This window comes from Simochromis diagramma, unplaced genomic scaffold (assembly GCF_900408965.1).
Source record: "Simochromis diagramma unplaced genomic scaffold, fSimDia1.1 OVJJ01000553.1, whole genome shotgun sequence".
Lineage (NCBI taxonomy): Eukaryota > Metazoa > Chordata > Actinopteri > Cichliformes > Cichlidae > Simochromis > Simochromis diagramma.
The window spans coordinates 540,931-559,272 of record NW_024387095.1 but is presented as its reverse complement, the minus strand read 5'-3'; the positions used below and the strand labels follow the sequence as shown (position 1 = coordinate 559,272).

The 18,342-nt window shown below is 39.0% G+C and overlaps 1 protein-coding gene across 1 annotated transcript in view; it reads left to right on the top strand.

Annotated features, from left to right (window-relative positions):
• Positions 1-3,441: 3,441 nt before the first annotated feature.
• The window catches only part of atp11b (ATPase phospholipid transporting 11B (putative)), a 50,382-nt gene continuing 35,481 nt past the window's right edge, over positions 3,442-18,342 (top strand). The window contains exons 1-5 of the mRNA XM_040046469.1: positions 3,442-3,815; positions 13,107-13,223; positions 15,013-15,102; positions 16,923-17,003; positions 17,334-17,441. Coding sequence (XP_039902403.1) covers positions 3,789-3,815; positions 13,107-13,223; positions 15,013-15,102; positions 16,923-17,003; positions 17,334-17,441 — 423 coding nt within the window. The 5' untranslated portion in view covers positions 3,442-3,788. The remainder of the gene's footprint in view (positions 3,816-13,106; positions 13,224-15,012; positions 15,103-16,922; positions 17,004-17,333; positions 17,442-18,342) is intronic.

Below are 18,342 nucleotides of genomic sequence, written 5' to 3'. Positions count from 1 at the left end.
GTATAGCGCATTACTTAGGACCACACCAAGGACCCCAAAGCGCTTTACACTACATTCAGTCATTCACCCAGTCACACACACATTCACACACTGCCGTATATCATATAAATGACATCAGTATGCCTGTGTGTGTTATTTTAATATACATGCTGTAGTTCAGTTTAACTTCCACCTCCTGTGGCTTCATTTATGCATCACAAAGTTTGTCACTGTGGAAAAGATGTCTTCCAGTGAGTAAAAGGGGCTTAAAGTTTTTTCTCAAAAAGGCAAATGATTCAGTAAATTAGAAAAGTAAATTAGTAAAATTCAGGTTTTGGGCCTTAGAATGAGATTATGGCTTTGTTACTTTAGAACAACTGTAGTGTCTGTTTTAAAGTTTACTGAACTGCTGTTTTATATTTGCAACACCTTCTTTTGTCCTCAAGAGGGAGACTTATACCACATGTTAGATCTCCCCCACAGCTCTTTCCTTTGGATAGATGATTTAAAAACCTCCCACCAGTGACTATCAATTAACCGAGAAACTAACTTTCCCCCCCACTGCTGCCTCTCTCAAGGACCAGTGTCCAGCATTGAGAAAACTAAATTAAATCATTTCCCTTTTTTTCACGCCAGTATTCATTCTGAAAGCAATATTTTATTTATTTATATTTTCAAGACTAATGGCCATTTGGTATTGATTCAGCCATCCACTTTAAAAGCCAGTCCATTCATTTTCTATCTCCCTAAGAGGCATAACGACCAATGTTAGGCTCCCCTGAGTCCATTATTCATTTTTTTCCCCCTCACAGTAAGACATGTATTCATGCTAACGCAACAAGACAAATGCTAATATACCCACATATAAAGTGGTAACCGAAACCTGAGCAAGTAAGCTGGACTTGGAGGGAGCAGAGTCTGAGCTAATAGTGAGTTCTTGTCCTAAGCCTATTAGTACTGCTGGGGATACTTGGTGGTAATGATTGAAAGCCACTTAGCGCTGGTGTATTTACCAAGAGGATCATCTAGGGCATGGTTAAACAGGCCTGATGAATTAATTCAGTTTAATCTACATTGACAAGGAAAGGAAAGGAAAGGAAAGGAAAGGAAGTTTTTAAGTTGTCCTACTAATTCAGGCTCTCATTGCCTCAAGTCATTTCGAAACAAAACAGGGTGTGCCTCACACAAATGTAAGGCAAATCCAGAGGTCAAACACCGTGCTTTCTTTCCTTGCACAGTTTACATGACAGCCTTTTTAGTTTAGTTTTGTCCATTTTTGATTTATTGCTTAAATGGATTATGAAGACCTCGTACCTGTATCCACACCATACGTTGCTACTTTTAACAAAGAACTCATGCAGTATTTCCTTTTAATGGCGTAAATGTACACCACAACACGTGGTGCTGGATCCCCCTCTAAAATAATGTGTGTCTAGAAACACTGCCGCATGTTATGCAGACATAAAGATGCCATCTTTTCTACAGTGTAGCCCAGCCATGGTTGGAACATGTCTCACATGACACATGTAAAACATGTGTGGCCCAACAGTGTGTGAGGAGGCACACATGCAGGTAACTGACTTGTTTCTTGAACGGTGCAGTATGGTGAGTACTGAGTTAGACCACAGTACTGTGTTGCAAGTACTTGCAAGATTGCAGTATAAGTTGAATTCAATACAAAGCTGGGCAGGCAGCCAAGCAATGTCTGGTGCCTTGCGATCCATTTCCATGACAGACATAGAGGGCATTATGGATCACTGGCCAGTCATCTCATGTCTCAGGTACAACACACACATTTCAACTGGCAGTTTCTATGTCTATGATCACTATGCAGCTGACCATGAAACTTAAGGTAAAAAAAAGTACACTTAGATTACACAAGACATTTTCCTGAGAGTAAATGATTCAAATCAAAATAAAGGATTGGTTCTTTTCTCTTTCATGTGTAGGATGAGCTTGAATCACTATTTTTAGTTGCTTTGCAACCTCGGCAAACAACAGATTAACTGGAAAAAGAATTTCTCTGACACATTTTAGAAATGTAATTTTTTCATCTCAACAGCTGAAATATGCACAGCCCTGTCAGCCTCTCACATTAAAAACTGACATACTGTTTCCAGTCCAGCTGTCAGGTAGGAGCACCCAGATGTTGCTGCTGCAGTGGCGTTATGTAAGCCAATGTAAACCAGAGATTTCCCTTGCAGTCACATGGGCAGAAACACTGAGCTTCAGTCTCACACACACATGCAGACAGATAGCAGATTATCTGCAGGATTTGCAGAGTAAATCTGCTCTTTTAAAAAGTGACATTTCTGTTTTTACTGGATGCAGAGCAGAAACACAAGGCACACAATGGGGCTTGTGTCACTGGTTACTCTGTACGTGATAAATGACGAGGCCTTAAAGGCAAGACGTTGCGCACACAGTCACTCTCGCCTGCTGCTGACCTAAAGCAGTCTTAATCCCGGGTAAATGCATATCGGTGGCTTTTGGCTTAGTTTGTCTGTTTTTTTGTAAGACTGCCATCATGAAAAGTCCAGCAGAAATCAGGTAAACTGTGTGCTGTAGACATTAGACTCACTCTGGCCACTTAAGGAGCAAAGGTGAAGGTACTGGGGATGATGCAAAAGCATGCAAATACATGGGCGTCTTTTCTTTTTGACAGCAGGCCAGAAACAGAGGAGAGGAAATGCTTGGGCAGCTGCAGCTATTCTGCTCCAAATATAGCTGCTCGAACACATTGATTACACAGGATCATTATCACTTGCCATTTGCTCTTCTTCACTCTTCATCAATAGAAGTATCATGTTGGTGCTTTCGATCACGTACAAAGAGCACGGTGCAGTCCTGAAACTTACAGATACATAAATTCTCAAGCATTCCACGTTAGGCTTCATTTTCTCTCTATACATTATCGACTGACTGGGATGCAGCCAAGTATGCAAGGAGGGAGGGAAAAGTAATGGATTCATCACAGTGAGAGAGAAAGAGACACTTATACTAAGATGACCTCACTTTATGTGAGATGCCTTACAAGAGAAAATCTGGAACAACTGGTAGTTGGGCAGTTTTAGAAGAAAGAGATAAAGGATAAAAGATAAACCGACCAGTTTTTCCAGCTCATAGGTAGTTAGGTTTTACTTCAGGAGATGATAAATAAACAGTCTATTAAGATATTTAAGATACACTAGAATAAAACAAATGCACCTAAACACAATTTCCAGCTCCAATTCAAACAAGATTCGCTAGCTGCCTAGTAAGCTACCTGGAGAACCTTGCATGATCCCTATTATACCATACATCTGCACTTTAATAGCACAGCTGAAATTCTTATACACACTATGAACTATGTAGAGTGAGGTCTATCCCGCACAGTATGGAAAATATCTATCCAGCTACTGTATCTGTCAGTCTATCTAGCTATCATTTGTAAATGCAGACAGGCAGGGGGCGTGCAAAGGCCACCGGAGAGCAGCCAGAGCTGTATCTGCACAGGCTGAGGCTGCTGGCAGAGGAAAAGTGATCGTGGCAGAGGAGAGATGTAGCAGCGCTGCTCGGTGGGACTCTGTGGCCAGCCGTCTGTCACTTCTTTTAAAACCAGAAATTGTTTTTGTCGGACATTACCGTGAATGGGAAAGATTGAATGCATCTTATAGCACAGTGGCGCCGTGTGAATGTGTCGCGTAATGCACCGAGAAGGATTGCCTCTCGGGGGAAATATTTATGTTTCGGGACGGTTTTGTTGGAGTAGCTAGTTGCTAGCGCTGGGCTAGCGACTGTGCTGGCTACTTGGAACGTATTCTGCAAGGATGATTCGGTGGATACGACAGCAGCTGGTAAATGAAACCGCACGTCCCATCTTCTTCATACATACCGCTTTCCTCTTATTAGTTCGCCACAGCAGCCAGTCTCCTTACGTATTGTAAGGCTTAGCCCGCGGAAAGCAGAATAAACTTTATTTAGAGAGCAAGCTAACCTAGCCAATTAGCTGTTGCTGATGTGTTCAAAACATTCCATTTCCCCTTAATGACAGTCAGGTGTAGGTTACGTTAGCTACTGACCTTATCTGCTAGCTGTCAGTAATAAAGAGTTTAGACCTCAACAAGGGACATTGGTTGAGTTGAAATTTGAGCTTGAGGTATAAGTTTGGTTCGAACTTTGATAGCATTTTAACAACTGTCGGGTGATTTCCGTTACTAAATGCACCTGAGAGTTAACTACCTTAACACTAGCTAGCTGGCTAACAACGTCAAACTTGGCAAAGTTATAAAGCGTCTCTGGCTTGCTTTTATCTAGTGTTAACGCACAACTTTCGCTTAGACTGAGCTCAGTTTCAAATGTTCTATTTAAATTTTGTTCAGGGGACTAATAAACTATTTTTAACTGAGCTAGTTAAGACGTAAGCCTCAACACTCGAGGGTAATAATTGACGTTAGCTTGTGTTATTTTAACTTTATTTCGGCCCACTTCTTTGTTCCCTGCTTTCGTTACATGATCTATATCTGTATGTATTATTTGAAATTGACCTGATTTGATTCGTCACACCGCATCCTGTTTCTGCTGTAATCACCTGTTGTTTGTCTGCAAACATGACGGTCGCATTGACGGGCGAAGGCATCAGTTAAACCACAATAGTGGCCCGTTTTGGTACAGTAGAAAGAACGAGTTCTGAATTATGGCTGAAGAAAGCTACAGTGTCACGGTGCTTGTGGCTGTAATCATGAAGGTCTGTGTGGTCATTTCACTGTGTTTAAGCAGAGTTGGGATAAGAAGCACATTCAGTGATCGGCAAATGAGAGTGGCGTGACCAGTGGTGAAGAGCCATGTGAATGAATGAGTGATTGCATATTATGAGATTAGCCACACACAAACGGTTGATGTCACCATGTCTACTGAGTTTAATCAGTGTTGGGGGTGTTTTTGACCTCTCCCCGCTCACTGTGCACTCTCTGTAGTTAAGGTTAAGTTAAAGTGACACTTATTAAATTTTATGAGTCATACTCAGCTTCAAGTTTGCCTGTTTAAAAAAAAAAAAAAAAAAAAAAAAAAAAATCCTTTTTGCTTTTGGAGATTAAGAGCACCACAGAGAGTTAGGGGTCTATTTAGAAATGGTACATAGCCTCCTCCTAATTTAAGATAGCTCAGCTCATTTGACCCATCCCGCCTAATTGACCTGGCTGCTTAATTAAAAGTGTAATTAAAATGCATCTTAATACAGCTGGCCTAATGAAAAAGTTTGTTGAGGGGCATTAGTCTGACCCAAATATCAGCTGGACGGTAGAATGGGGATGTTTGTTCACTCATACTATTTATCAGCTCTTTCTGATGGAATGAAAAGGGAGAGGGGGGAGAGAGATGTGACAGGTTTTCATTGTCAGTGTTGGTTCAGTTACACTATAAAACAAACCAGAAATTAAAGCACGAGGAAGTCTTTGACATACTAGTTTGCAAGCCTGGGAACTGGGTTTTCTAGATGTCTTTATGGAGACTTAAAGTCTGTATGTTATTGCTGACAGATATTAAAAAGACTGGTATAAGTCTTCCTGAGGTTTTGTATATAGTTTAAGTGCACTATGAGAGAAGTATTTAATGAATTACCCTTGCTTTACCAAGTCACGTTAATCATGATATAATCATGAAAAATAGAGCAACTATCAAGAGCACAAATGAGCAAAAGGAAAAAAAACATCTGTCTATACTACTCATCTGTAGCCCATTGAGCAAATGGGAGTTTCCTACATTTTTTTGAGTGTCATTCAGGCTCTTTCCTGGATATTGCTGCAGCAGCCCTTGTAATAATCCACTGACACGCAGCAATAAAACATCCTTATGTCACCCATGATAAAATATCATTCCTTACTCTCTAGCCCTGCTCTGACTACTCTGTTGCTGTGGGTTGCACAACAATATTTTTTTTATAATATTTTATATTTGGTGATGTAGTCCATCAGTTTAGCTTATATGCAGTTTATTTTATTGTATTGCTGTTGTCATCAGTCTTATGTTTAAAACTAGTACCCACTGTACATGAGTACATACTGTTTATTGCCCCCCCCCCCCCCCCTTTTTTTTTTTTTCTTTTTACAACCACCTCACTTTTTTGTTAACATTTTTATTTAGCTCATCGCGTTTGATTAAGTGCCACTTAATCTGTAATATGGCCCCTTGGTTTTGTTGCGTTGCCATTATTCAGGGCTGTTCCCCCAAGGCATTGTGGGACTTGTAGGCTTTATGTGGGGACTAATTACCTGTCAGCCTTCAAATTGATGGGGGTATAGAGTCAATGGATGAAAACAAGCTGATTTCAGCTTTATAGTTTTTAGTTATAAGCCTACTTTTATCTTCATTTTCAGTGGTATAATGTTCATTTTTCATACAATGTTCAAAATATATTTAATGCATATATGGTTACGTGAAGGTGTTTAACTCAAAATTGTGAGGTACACCTGGTAGTGGTGTTGAAAATTGAGTAAACCCAGCAGGAGTAAAAGTATCTGTTACTCATCTGTTACTTGTATCCATCCACTCTCAGATTGGCAAGCAGTTTTCAGACATTTGTGCTATAGAAAAAGAATGTCATAAATTACTGCACTTTTCACTCTAGACTTCACCTTATGTGTTCGGCTTATTACCGCTGGTCCTCAAAACAACCAAACCATGTTCAACTGTTTAGGAATATTTTATTTTAAAATAAGTCAACCTCTTCATGTTATGTCTATCCAAACAAATGTCTACAGAGCCTTCATTAGATAAACTTCCTGCTGCACTGCAGAAATCTGTAATCTTATATAGCAGAGCTGCATCGGATCCACAAAATGCTTTGGCAGCTACCTTGTGAATTGAATTAGCATAAAATTAGTCATTTTTAAGCACAAATGCCAAGTTTGTGCTTTGTGCCAAATGTCAAAATTTTAAGTTTTTCTGTATCATATACAAAAATACAGAATATCTTTTAGTCCTTGGACTGTTGTTCAGGTAAATAATCCAAAATATTTCCATAGCCATAGTCACACTAGTGGTTGCAGACTGCAGCGCGACTAAGATTGTAGGGCGGTGAGTTGTATCTATTTAACTTTGGTGTGTGTCAAGATGGCTAAAAGATGGTGTCGGTCTGTTGTTAGGTTGCAACTGAATGGGGGAAGTCGACAGTTACATGCAGTTTGTTTGAAGTGTCATTAGCTTAACGCTGAACTATAGAGAAAACGGATCCTGTTAAAGCCGTAATGCTGGACTTGCAGAAGCATCGACTGAGGTGCTTCTCTCAATGTTCTCTTTAACATGAGAACATGTTTGTTAGAGCTACGCAGGTTTTTATGTATTTGGCCATCAGTCATTTTAACTGTAGTTATTGTTCACCAAGATATGATTGGGTAACTTAAATGTTAGTTCCGTGTCGTGCTCAGGCAATTTCCACAGTTGCCTGAAAAACTGGGTGGCAAATAGGAACAGAGTAAATCTCCAGTAACTGTTGTCTGGATTGCTCACAGCAGTTGCGTAAAGGTGTGTTAAGCATGATGTTTGCACTGTTAAAATTTGTAACTGCTTTAAGCTCTCTGTAAGGATTGACTAATTTTAGCGACTCATCTGTTGCTTTTCTGCCTGTGGGGAATTTTTTGGCTTAGAAAAGTTACTTCTTGGCCCCTCACCATCTGCAGTTTCATTTTCTTTAAAAAGAGAACATTAAAATATCCCTGGTTAAGAAATCACAGTGAGCTGTTGCTTGCCATTACTAATAAGACTAGAAAAGTTGCAATATACATATTGCATTTTTATACTACTACAAATAACACTTGTGCAGTAAGCCATTAAGTTAATGGTTTACTGGTTTAATTTAATCATTAAACATTTGTCTACTTTTTCATTACAATCCAAGACATTTATTAATGCAGTGCTACTGGGACAAACAAGAAAACAAAATGCTTAATTCTACATACTTTCCAATCTCCAGTTGCCCATTAACTTGAAGTAAAGGACAAATATCTCACTAAGACAAATCCACCTTTTAGCTGCTATATATAGCTATATATATATATATATATATATATATACACATTCATTCAGGATCCGGTCAAATAGACCTTTGTTTTGTTTTTTTAAACTGCTGCTCAGCCGTCAGTAAATGAGTGTTTGCAGACAAGTTGGTATCTTCCCTTCAAACTACAGACTACTTAAATAATCTACTGTGGATTTCGTTAAGCCAATGGGAAATGCACTCCCTGTCTTGTGATCGGAGGATGCCAGGGGCTCAGGGTATTTATGTTACTGAGCCCCAACATATTTTACATGTGTAAACACACACACGTAAAACATCTTGGGGCTCAGTGCCTGTGTGCCCTTTCCTTAATTCTGCAACCACTTCTTCAAAATCCTAATTGGCCATGGTGTTACTACAATGCAGAATTCGGCTTCTTCGTGTACTTTCAACAATGCCTACTGAGCTGTGTATATCAAATAACGGTTGAACAACAGTTTCTTAAAGTTGCTGCAGTGGTTAATTGACCAATGTTTATATAATTTTATAAATGTAAATGCAGAAAAAGAGAGAGAAAATTTCCCCTCTTTTTTTTTTTTTTTTTTTTTTCTCTGCCCATTTTTTTTTTTTAAAGCTGTGAGCTAGGGGTTGGTGGTATAAATGGTATACGGTAGAAACGATATAAATTTGGCCAACGGTAGAGATTTTTACTATACGCTACCACAATAGCGTATGTTGATGGTGTCGTCATCATCAAGCTGCGCCTGTTTTGGTCGAAAGCATTGCAGCAGCTGCAAGCAACATAATCTGCAAATTATGCTGGGCGACAGTAATAGCAAAGAGACTAAGCACTTTTGGAATAAGAGGAAAGCCAAAAACTGCGCTTCCTCCACTTCCGTACCATTGATTCATTAATGCCGAATTCTCTAGCACCCGCTCTATTCCCGTGTTGTTGCAGTATATCAATGACTAACCTCATATTGTGGCTGGATCTCAGTTGTTCTCCTGACTGAAGTTTGGTCCGTGTATAGCATCCTGCTATGCAATTGCATTTGTCCCTAACCAGGAGAAACCCTCACGTTAACTTTTATCGAGTGGAAAAAAGCGTTCATCCTTCAGCTTCACTGTGCTAATGTTATGCTAACGTAGCTGTTTTGCTAGCGATTACGTAGGACATCATTATATACCAGCTAGTCCATCTTTAGTAACCCTACAAACGTCACTGCTTAGTTTTCTGTCTTCATTTATGTTGGAAGTGATAGCAGAGCTGTACGTTTTAATTTTTTCAGATATCTCTCAGTCAGAACATGGCATATCATGTTTAGGTGGAAGCTAGCGAGCTAACTTCCTGCTAACTTCTAACTCCGTTGAATTTAATAAATTCTGTTTTCATGGATGCCTGAATGTTAAACTTAATTGTTACACCTGGTAAAGCAGCAATGCTGATCATTTTAATAAAGATGAAAGAATTTAGATAGTTTTTAACTCTCAGTGATGCCGCAGTGTTCGTTTGACTTTGGGACCTGAAGCAGACAGAGGTTTTGGACCCAGATTACTCCACGAGGCTCCTGACTATGGTAGCTGTAATGCTCCGACAATCTATCAGGCGGTGCGGCTTCATAGCTTACCAAAGTCGTACTAAAACATTTTTGAGTGCCGTGTACTACATAAAATCTGTTTGAGGTCAATAAGTACAACCAGAATTCATACATAAGGCACACTGTCGATTTTTGAGAAAAATTAAAGGATTTTAAGTGTGCCTTATAGTGTGTAAAATACGTTATACAGAAGAAAAGAATATATCGCGATATACACTATATCATTACCGCACATGCTTCAAATTATACCGTGATATAGATTTTAGGCCATATTGCCCAGCCCTACTGTGAGCAAATAATACAAAAAAAATAAATGAAGAATACTGAAAATATTGTTTCCACAAGTGGATAACTGATTTTATGCCATCACCTGCATTGCCCATTGGCTGAGTTACTGTATGACAAAGTCACATGAGCTAAAGGCTAACAGGTGTTCTGTTATTCAGTCATTGAACTGCATGTGCTGCATTCATTTTCACGACGGTCAGATGGGAGAAAGATGAAGAGACTGAGAACATTACAAAGTGCTAATGGTTTACATGTGTCCCTGAAAAGAGGTTGATCTTTCTGGGAGTGTAGTGACGTGACCCAGATACATTCCTTTTTGTGTGGTCGGGTGTGCGTATTGCGTCACTTACATTTGTGAATAATAGGAAACGCCTCCTTTAGTCGTCTGTGTACAGCAGTTGGGTGGGGTTTGTCAGACAAGTCAGCGCCAGAAAATCTTAGAAATGTCACTCGTTGAAAAGTTCACCTTGTTTGTCATTGGTGTTATTTTTCTTACATGTTGAGGGTGTAGTGACTATCAAAGACCTGCCAGAATATGCTGGAGATTTGAATTGCTCAATCTGAATGTAAATATGTTAGAGGTACGTTTTAAGTAGCATGTTTATGAAATATTTGCAAGTGACTTTAAACAACAAGTGCTGCTTTAAAAAGAAATGGAATGCTTTAAATGTGAAATTTTAATATGCAAGTAAAACATGAAAGGTTGTTATGTAATTACATACAGTTCAACCAGAGTATTTAAGTATGGAAGTTAGCTTTGGACAGTTTTATGTTGGAGACAGATTGCAATTAGAACATGGCCTCAAATGCAGATGTCCTGCAGTTTTGTTTATGCAACAGAGGGAATTATGAATGTATGGTGCACAATTCTGTTGCAGTATTATAACCATGTGTCTGAAATATATCAAAAACTGTCTAATCATATCCTCCACTTATATCACAAACAATGAGCAGACTAGCCGAGAGTCCAAACACAGCACTGTCCTGAACACAACACAGCAAACCCTGAAGCAGATGAGGTACAGCACGATACCTCATCGTTCTCACCTGAACGATATGTGTCGCCACTCATACAATACTGCCACATAAGTGCCAATGTAGGAAGACAAGAAGTCAAAAGTGGAAGCAAAGACTTTCAAGCTTTTTGAACTGTTGCAACATCTCCCTCTGTATATCTGAGGGAGATATCTCTGAGCTTCTATACTGAAATATTATTATGGCAGTAAAAACCAACATGATCATACCCTCGTGTCTTCAACCCAGATGCAGCAGCCATGGTAGAATGCAGCAGGTCAGAAAAATTGAGGTGCACAATATGAACGTGTCTGTGTAGTTCTCAGTTAACAACAACATGGAAGTCTAAAGAGCTTGAAAAGCAGGTTGTTTTTTTTAAAAAAGATGTTTTTCCTCATATTTAAGAGGCTTCTTCATTCCTAAGTCCAAGGTATTTATCTCTAGTTGAGGGTGTCGCTTAGGAAGTGGTTGTTGACCAACTATTAGTTGTGTCATCACATAAGCCAAGATGTGAAAAAAGGCATCGGCCATTACCATCATGATTTCGGGTCAAACCACTGTGACACCTTGCCCCACCCTATCATGTGACCTACTGAGGTCACCTGATGTGAGTGGGGGTTAAGGCACCTGAGAATAGATCTCAAGACTTATCAGTCCAAAAACCGAGAAGATATATGGTTTGTAAGAGGAATAAAATAAACCATCTATGCCACTCACTGAACAGAGTTTGTGGCTTACGATACCAATGGTCAGCGACCTACAATCCAGTCTTGAGATCCCTTCCCATGTCCCTCAACCCCCACTCACTGATGACTATATCTTTATGGTAAGTGGGATTTACACCAGCTGTTCTGATCTAGTTATTCATGCCTTACCACATTGTTTGCAATAAGGCTTGTCTGCATTCAAGTTGATGGCATTGTTTGTAAAGTTGTTTTGCTTTCATAAATGTGTTATGTTGTCTAACTGTCTGAAAAAGTGAAAATGATTTGACTCTAGGGCTGTGCGATATGACCAAAATCTCATGTCCCGATAACGATATAAATCACAAGAATGTAACATTTTCTGTAAATTCTGTGAATCTCAGGCAGCTTGACTTGCGCGAAGTGTTTCCAGCTGAGCGTCATGTACATGGAGTTGAGTGTTTTAACCGATGCATGAAACGATACATTTTTAGACAGAAGTTGTAACGGATGCCCCTTTATTTATTTATTTTTTTTTTTTTGCAGTATTTATTACACAGCGTGCTGCGGGGAAAAGCCTGTTCTAACGTTTGAGTCTAAGGTATATTTTTAGCACCTGACGGCTCTTTTTTGCTCTCATCCGTAAATACTCTGCATACTCTTTCACGTGATTCAGTTTATTTTGAAAAGTCTCAACAGGATCTTGAGCTTTATTGTGAAAGGTTTATGTGGAAAAAAACAAGCGGACACGCGATGATGGTTTTACCGTCGTGCATAAAAACAGGCACTTGTCCATCTGTAGTGTGGTTATCTTAAATATAAGAGAAAGAGAGAACTTTAAGAAATTAATATAGCCACTACAGTGACCATCAGAACGATGAAAAAATATTGCCGTAAACAGTTTATTTTGCGACACCACGAAATAAACAATAGCGTAAAATGAAACGATAGACGTTTTTATATCGTCATCCGATATATATCGTTATATCGAACAGCCCTATTTGACTCTATACTAAAACGAAAACTTTTACCAAGTTTGTTGCATATGGCTGGCTTTTCAGAAATTTGCTTTTAAATGGAAACATACAGTCATCATAAAACAAGGAATGCCACATTGCCATATTCTCACTCTTGATATGTGTATTTACATTCTGTAACAGTAGCGTCGTGTCTGGTATTGCTTCTCTTTCTGTCTCTTACTGTAAAATCTATCAAACCCCAAACTAAGCTGTGCTGCACTCGACAAAATAACAGCCCACAGAGAAATCACTTTACACTCCCAACTATACAGCAGCTGAAACCACAATGAATAGAAGAACAAAACGTTGCCCCAGGTGGACTTTAGTGCGGTGTAGACTTGCAGTGGTTTATCACACCACCAACAGTATTAAATAACTTGGTTTAAAATAAGATCATAATATTGCAATGACATCATTAACTGCAATTTTATGGTTAGTGTGGTGTTGAAGTGATGATGTTTTAAATCTGGGTAGCTATACAGTTTTGTTTTTGTTTTTTTTAACCTTTCCTTACACTTGTCTGGTGTTTCTGCCTCACCCTTTTCTCCCTCAGGGCTTTGACCCCCCTCATCAGAGTGATACCAGGACAGTGTACGTAGCTAACCGTTTCCCCCAGAATGGCCACTACATACCACAACGCTTTGCCGACAACAGAATCATCTCATCCAAGGTATGTTACAATTATGATCTTAAAATTTGTGTCAAAAGTGCAAGGGGGAAAAAAAAAAACCCTCTTGATATGAACGCTAACATTTTGCAGTCACAGCAACTATGGCTACAGAAAAATTGTCATTCAGAGAAACTCTAAACTCAGTCTGGTTTCGGACACCAGTGTTGACCAGTACTAAATACATTAGTGTGTATCTCTGGTGTGGTAGGAGAGAGATAAGCTTAAAGTGTGATTTGTTGATAACAGGATTAGCACAGACAGAAAACTTGTGTGTTGGTGAGAGGCTAGGTAGGTCAGCTAGAGCACTGGCAAGACAAAAGGATAACAAAGAAAAGGAGCCAGGGCCTGCCTCCAGCAATCATGACTGTCATTGATTAGCTGGTAGATTAAATGATTGACGGGAGGGTTAAAGCACCTGCTTTAGTCAGGCATTGATTTCAAACTGATTTTGGATAAGGTAAATTCTGCCATTCGTGTGTACTCATACAGTTAGGTCCATATGTGTTTTATATTTTTCCTCTTTACACAGCAATAGAATTTTTTCCAATTAAGATTAGCTTGAAATGCAGAACTTTGATTCAAAGGGTTTAACAAAAACATTGCATTAACTGCTTAGTAATCACATTTTAATATATGGTCCCCATTTTCAGCTGCTCAAAAGTTATTGGACAAGCAACTGACAACCAGTTTCAGGCGAGGCTTCATTATTTTATGTTAAATGGGGGTGACATATATTGGCGGTTGATTCCAAATATTCAACTTGTATATTATTGCTTGTCAATGGAACTCCTAAAATGAGCTTGTGAGGTATGCGACACACACACACAAACACACCCCGTTTTTGCTCACGATCACGTTTTTATTTATAATAACAATGCGCCGTGACAGCTCGTCTCAGTCCAGCCCTTTCAGGAGATGAGAAGAACTTCAGGAGGGGCCACATCTACAATCTAGTACAATAACCCAGGCACTAGCACAGGCATGTTTGGGTGATAGTGGAACTGGGCTGCTAGTGTTTACTGATGATGTGACTGCTGATAGAAGCAGCAGGATGAATTGTGAAGTGTACAGGGCTATACTCTCTGAGCAGAGAGTATCTCAACACAGCATTGATGATGTCCATAGGATCCAGAAGTCATTGACAGCAAAGGATTTTCATTCAAGTATTAAAAATTCCTGTAATTTAAAATGATGCTTCTTTACTTCTGAGCATATGGAAATTTGGGACTTGATTCAAGTCTTGATTGTTGGATTTTAAAATCCATTGTGGTGGTGCACAGAGGTAAAACTACCAAAACTTTCATTCTTCAGAAACTTATGGACCTAACTGTCTGTAGCATTTTATCTTAATAAAGTAAGAGAAAGACTTAAACGGCACATTTATTGAGTAAATTACGCAGAGCAACCAGTAATCAGTTTATCTGAAGAACACTTTAACTCAGCCACAGCTGCTGTACTCCTTTATCTCAAGCTCCAATTTGGAAATGTCAGTGAACACTATAGCCATAGACAAGATATTTTACAGGGGTAATCAGAATATCATTTAACTATATTATTGTATTCATGTAAGGTCTTAAATATGAGCAGTATAAATACGACACAGTAAAAGTGTTTTTTTTCTGCTCTAATAAACAGTTGCTAGTACAGTAGTTTGAATACCTCCAATACACCATCTATGTATTTGCAATTCAATTCCTCTGTTTTACTTAGTAAAAAAGAACCTTTAGCAGCAATTATTCTGTCCCAGTAAACCCTGAAAGATGTTTTCCTTTTTTTTTTTTTATTTCAGTATACAGTTTGGAATTTTGTCCCCAAGAATCTGTTTGAGCAATTCAGAAGGATAGCAAACTTCTACTTCCTCATTATCTTCCTTGTACAGGTAACGATACACAAATGCATGTGAACATTCCTTGACGTATTTCCTCCTCTTAATACAAATGCCTGTGCTCGTTCTTGTGCTTGTGCTTCCGAGCATTGAGTGACTCATCGACTTCTAGGTACCAGAGCAGAGACTGGTCTGCCTCTGTATGAAAGCGACACACTTACTCACTTAGTAATATGTGTGTCTTTGCAGCCAGCCCTAAGCATTAGGCCTTCACTGTGCATCAGTCATTTTATGCTGAAGTAGGATTTGGCTTTCAAATTTTTAGCCTTCTGATTTATTCTGCACTGTGTAGTGAAGCCAAAGCAATCGCCTTGACTCTATTTCACCCACTCAACATGTCAGTGAGGCTGAAGTCAGCTTAGCCTCAAATCACTGAGAGAGGGGCCTCTTTTCATCCAAGATGGCCAATTTGACCATTTAAATATTGCTTTAGATGGGTTTCTAGATGACTGGTGAATTCTTCTGTTAGTGTAGCCATTTACAGAAAGTGTTTGTTAAAGTGTTAAGATATCTTTGATCTTTTCCTTGAGGCGTCTTCCTTTTAAGCAAAGTTTCACTTTACATTCAGTGTTGCTTGCCTAAAGCCTTTGTGGTTACGCTTGAAGCCTAACAAATGTTGCACATTTTCCTCACATGAAAAGTTTGCAGTGCAGTTGTTTTTTTTATGAACATGCATTGTTTACATTCATGTTGCTTTCTTTCTCATTTGTCTGCTCAAGGATTTTTTTAGAGTAATTATTTACTTTTTTTTTTTTTTTATTGGATGACTACTTCCACCTGTAGATTAGTGCAACATAGGGCTGCTCAATTAATCGAATTTTAATCTAAATTACGATCTGGGCTTTCAACGATCATTAAAAATGACTGAGCCGATTATTAGCACCTCCCTCGTGCTTTACTCTCGCGCTGCTCCGTGTGGCAAATTGAGCGTACCTCTCTGCATGTCGAACACGCGTCACAACAATTAAGAGGACCCGAGGGAAGCTCGGAAAGCTAAGCAGAAGTTATTTGGAGAGGAGAGTGACTGCCGTTGGTTGAAAAGAGAGGTAAAAAAAAAACAAACTTCAGTGGTTGGAAACATTATGGGCTCGCAGAGTCAGACGTGGATCAAGTAGACATGGTGTGTAAACTTTGCTACGGTGTCGTAGCTGCACCACAGAGCAACATAGATGTTTACATTTTTCATTTATTTCTTATATTGCATACACTTGCACTGTTATCAGTATTTGCACACTATTTTATATAATTTTTTGACAATCTTTAAAGCCATTATTCAATACATTGTTATTGTTAAATAAATATCGTCAAATAATCGAGATCTCAATTTCAGTGAAAATAATCGTGATTATCATTTTTGCCATAATCGAGCAGCCCTAGTGCAACAGTGTGAAAGAGTTGCCAGAAACCTGCTTATGAACCCCCCCCCCCCCCCCCCCCCCCCCCAATCCAAAACTAATATCCACTAATAAAAGCACTGCTCAATGGCGCTAAACCATTTTAGCTTGGTCTTCAGTTTCACACACTTTGCTCAGCATTTCGTTGTGATTATTAAGACCAGGATATGGGGTGAGGAAATATAATATCCAAGTGTCCCTGCTTACAAAGACAGTAATTCAAAAGTGTGTGTGAGACTTGTTCTTATCTGTTCGTTGACCTTTAAGGGAAGTTATACGGGTTTCCTGTTTATGCACATTGGCCACTACTTCTGTCGTATTTTTCAAGTTGCTCGTTGTTGCAAAAACCACTACCACTTTTACAGTCCCTTTTTTAGTTTGGCAGCATCTCTAAACTCTGTTTTGTATTTTTCTTTGAAGTTAATGATAGATACGCCAACTTCCCCAGTAACCAGCGGCCTGCCTCTGTTCTTTGTGATCACAGTAACTGCCATAAAACAGGTGAGAACATAACCACATAGCAGCTTCCTCTTCCTCATGAAAATGTGGAACAAACATGCATGCGTCATCAATGATTATTGTCTATTTGTAGGCAAAGCTTTTGTTGTTGTACAGAGCACATTTGAAATTATAAAGTATTGATTGAGAACGTTTGAAGCATTCCTGTTTCTGACATTAAACACGTTTGTTTAGAATAACTTGCTAAATTTGGCCACTTCTGTTGATCAGTTTCTAGTAGTGCCACACATGCCACACACACAACCATAGTCAGTAAATAAGATTATTTTAACCAGCTGCCATCTGCAGTTTGTAACTGGTTGTGTTTCACAGGGCTATGAGGATTGGCTGAGACACAAGGCTGACAATGAGGTGAATGGGGCTCCAGTGTTTGTGGTTCGCAGTGGAAGTCTGGTCCAGACGAGATCCAAGAATATCAGGGTAAGATCATCAAAGTTGTAAAGGACCTTAATCACGCCAGTTATTCCAGTTTAGAAAGAATTTCTTTGGTCCAAGAAAATTAAGGTATCAAAAAAAGCTTTTTGCAACTCCTAACGACTCGTAACTAACTTTAGCTTGGATGTTAAAGTGTCATTTCTTTAAATTTGTTCCCATCTAAAGCTTATAAATTCACTCTAACACCTAATTTCCCATGGTACAGTATGCAAACACTCAGAGACCTGTTCAAATAAACCCTGAAACGGTGATGTGATTCTGTTCTATGTATAATTGTATTTGTATAACTAGCTGCAGCATTTGCCCTTCAAACACTGTGTCATTTTATACCTCGGCTTGTCTGGTAATGCTGGTTGTGTGATGATTATAGGTTTTTCCTGATCTTATCTGACACTATGGAAACACTGTGGGTTGCATGTCTGGGGTCATCACTAAAGACATCACTAAATGTGTACTTTAGTAAAAGAATAAATGAATCACTTGAGGGGTTTTTTCCTCACAGGAAACTAGGTGCCAACAGGAGTGAAATTGTTTAATCTAATACAAAGGATGACTAGTTGCTTTGTGTTTGGTGACCTTTCAGAGTTAATTGTCCTCAGTCTATGGAGAACTACATCGCTTCTAACCTGCTACTCACAAACAACATCTAACTGCATAGCTTCTATTAAATAAGTAACATATGTAGTGTTGTATTACTCTGAAAAGACAAAAAGCTAAAAATTACAAACTGTAATATAACAATTAAACATATTGTCTAGAGTGTGAACAATACAGAGTTTTTGTTTGATTTCTGTTCCCACACAAAACATTTGAAACACTCCCAGCGAACTAAAATGCTTCACAACACTTCACTAATCAGTGAGAATGCTCAGTACACTTCTTGGCC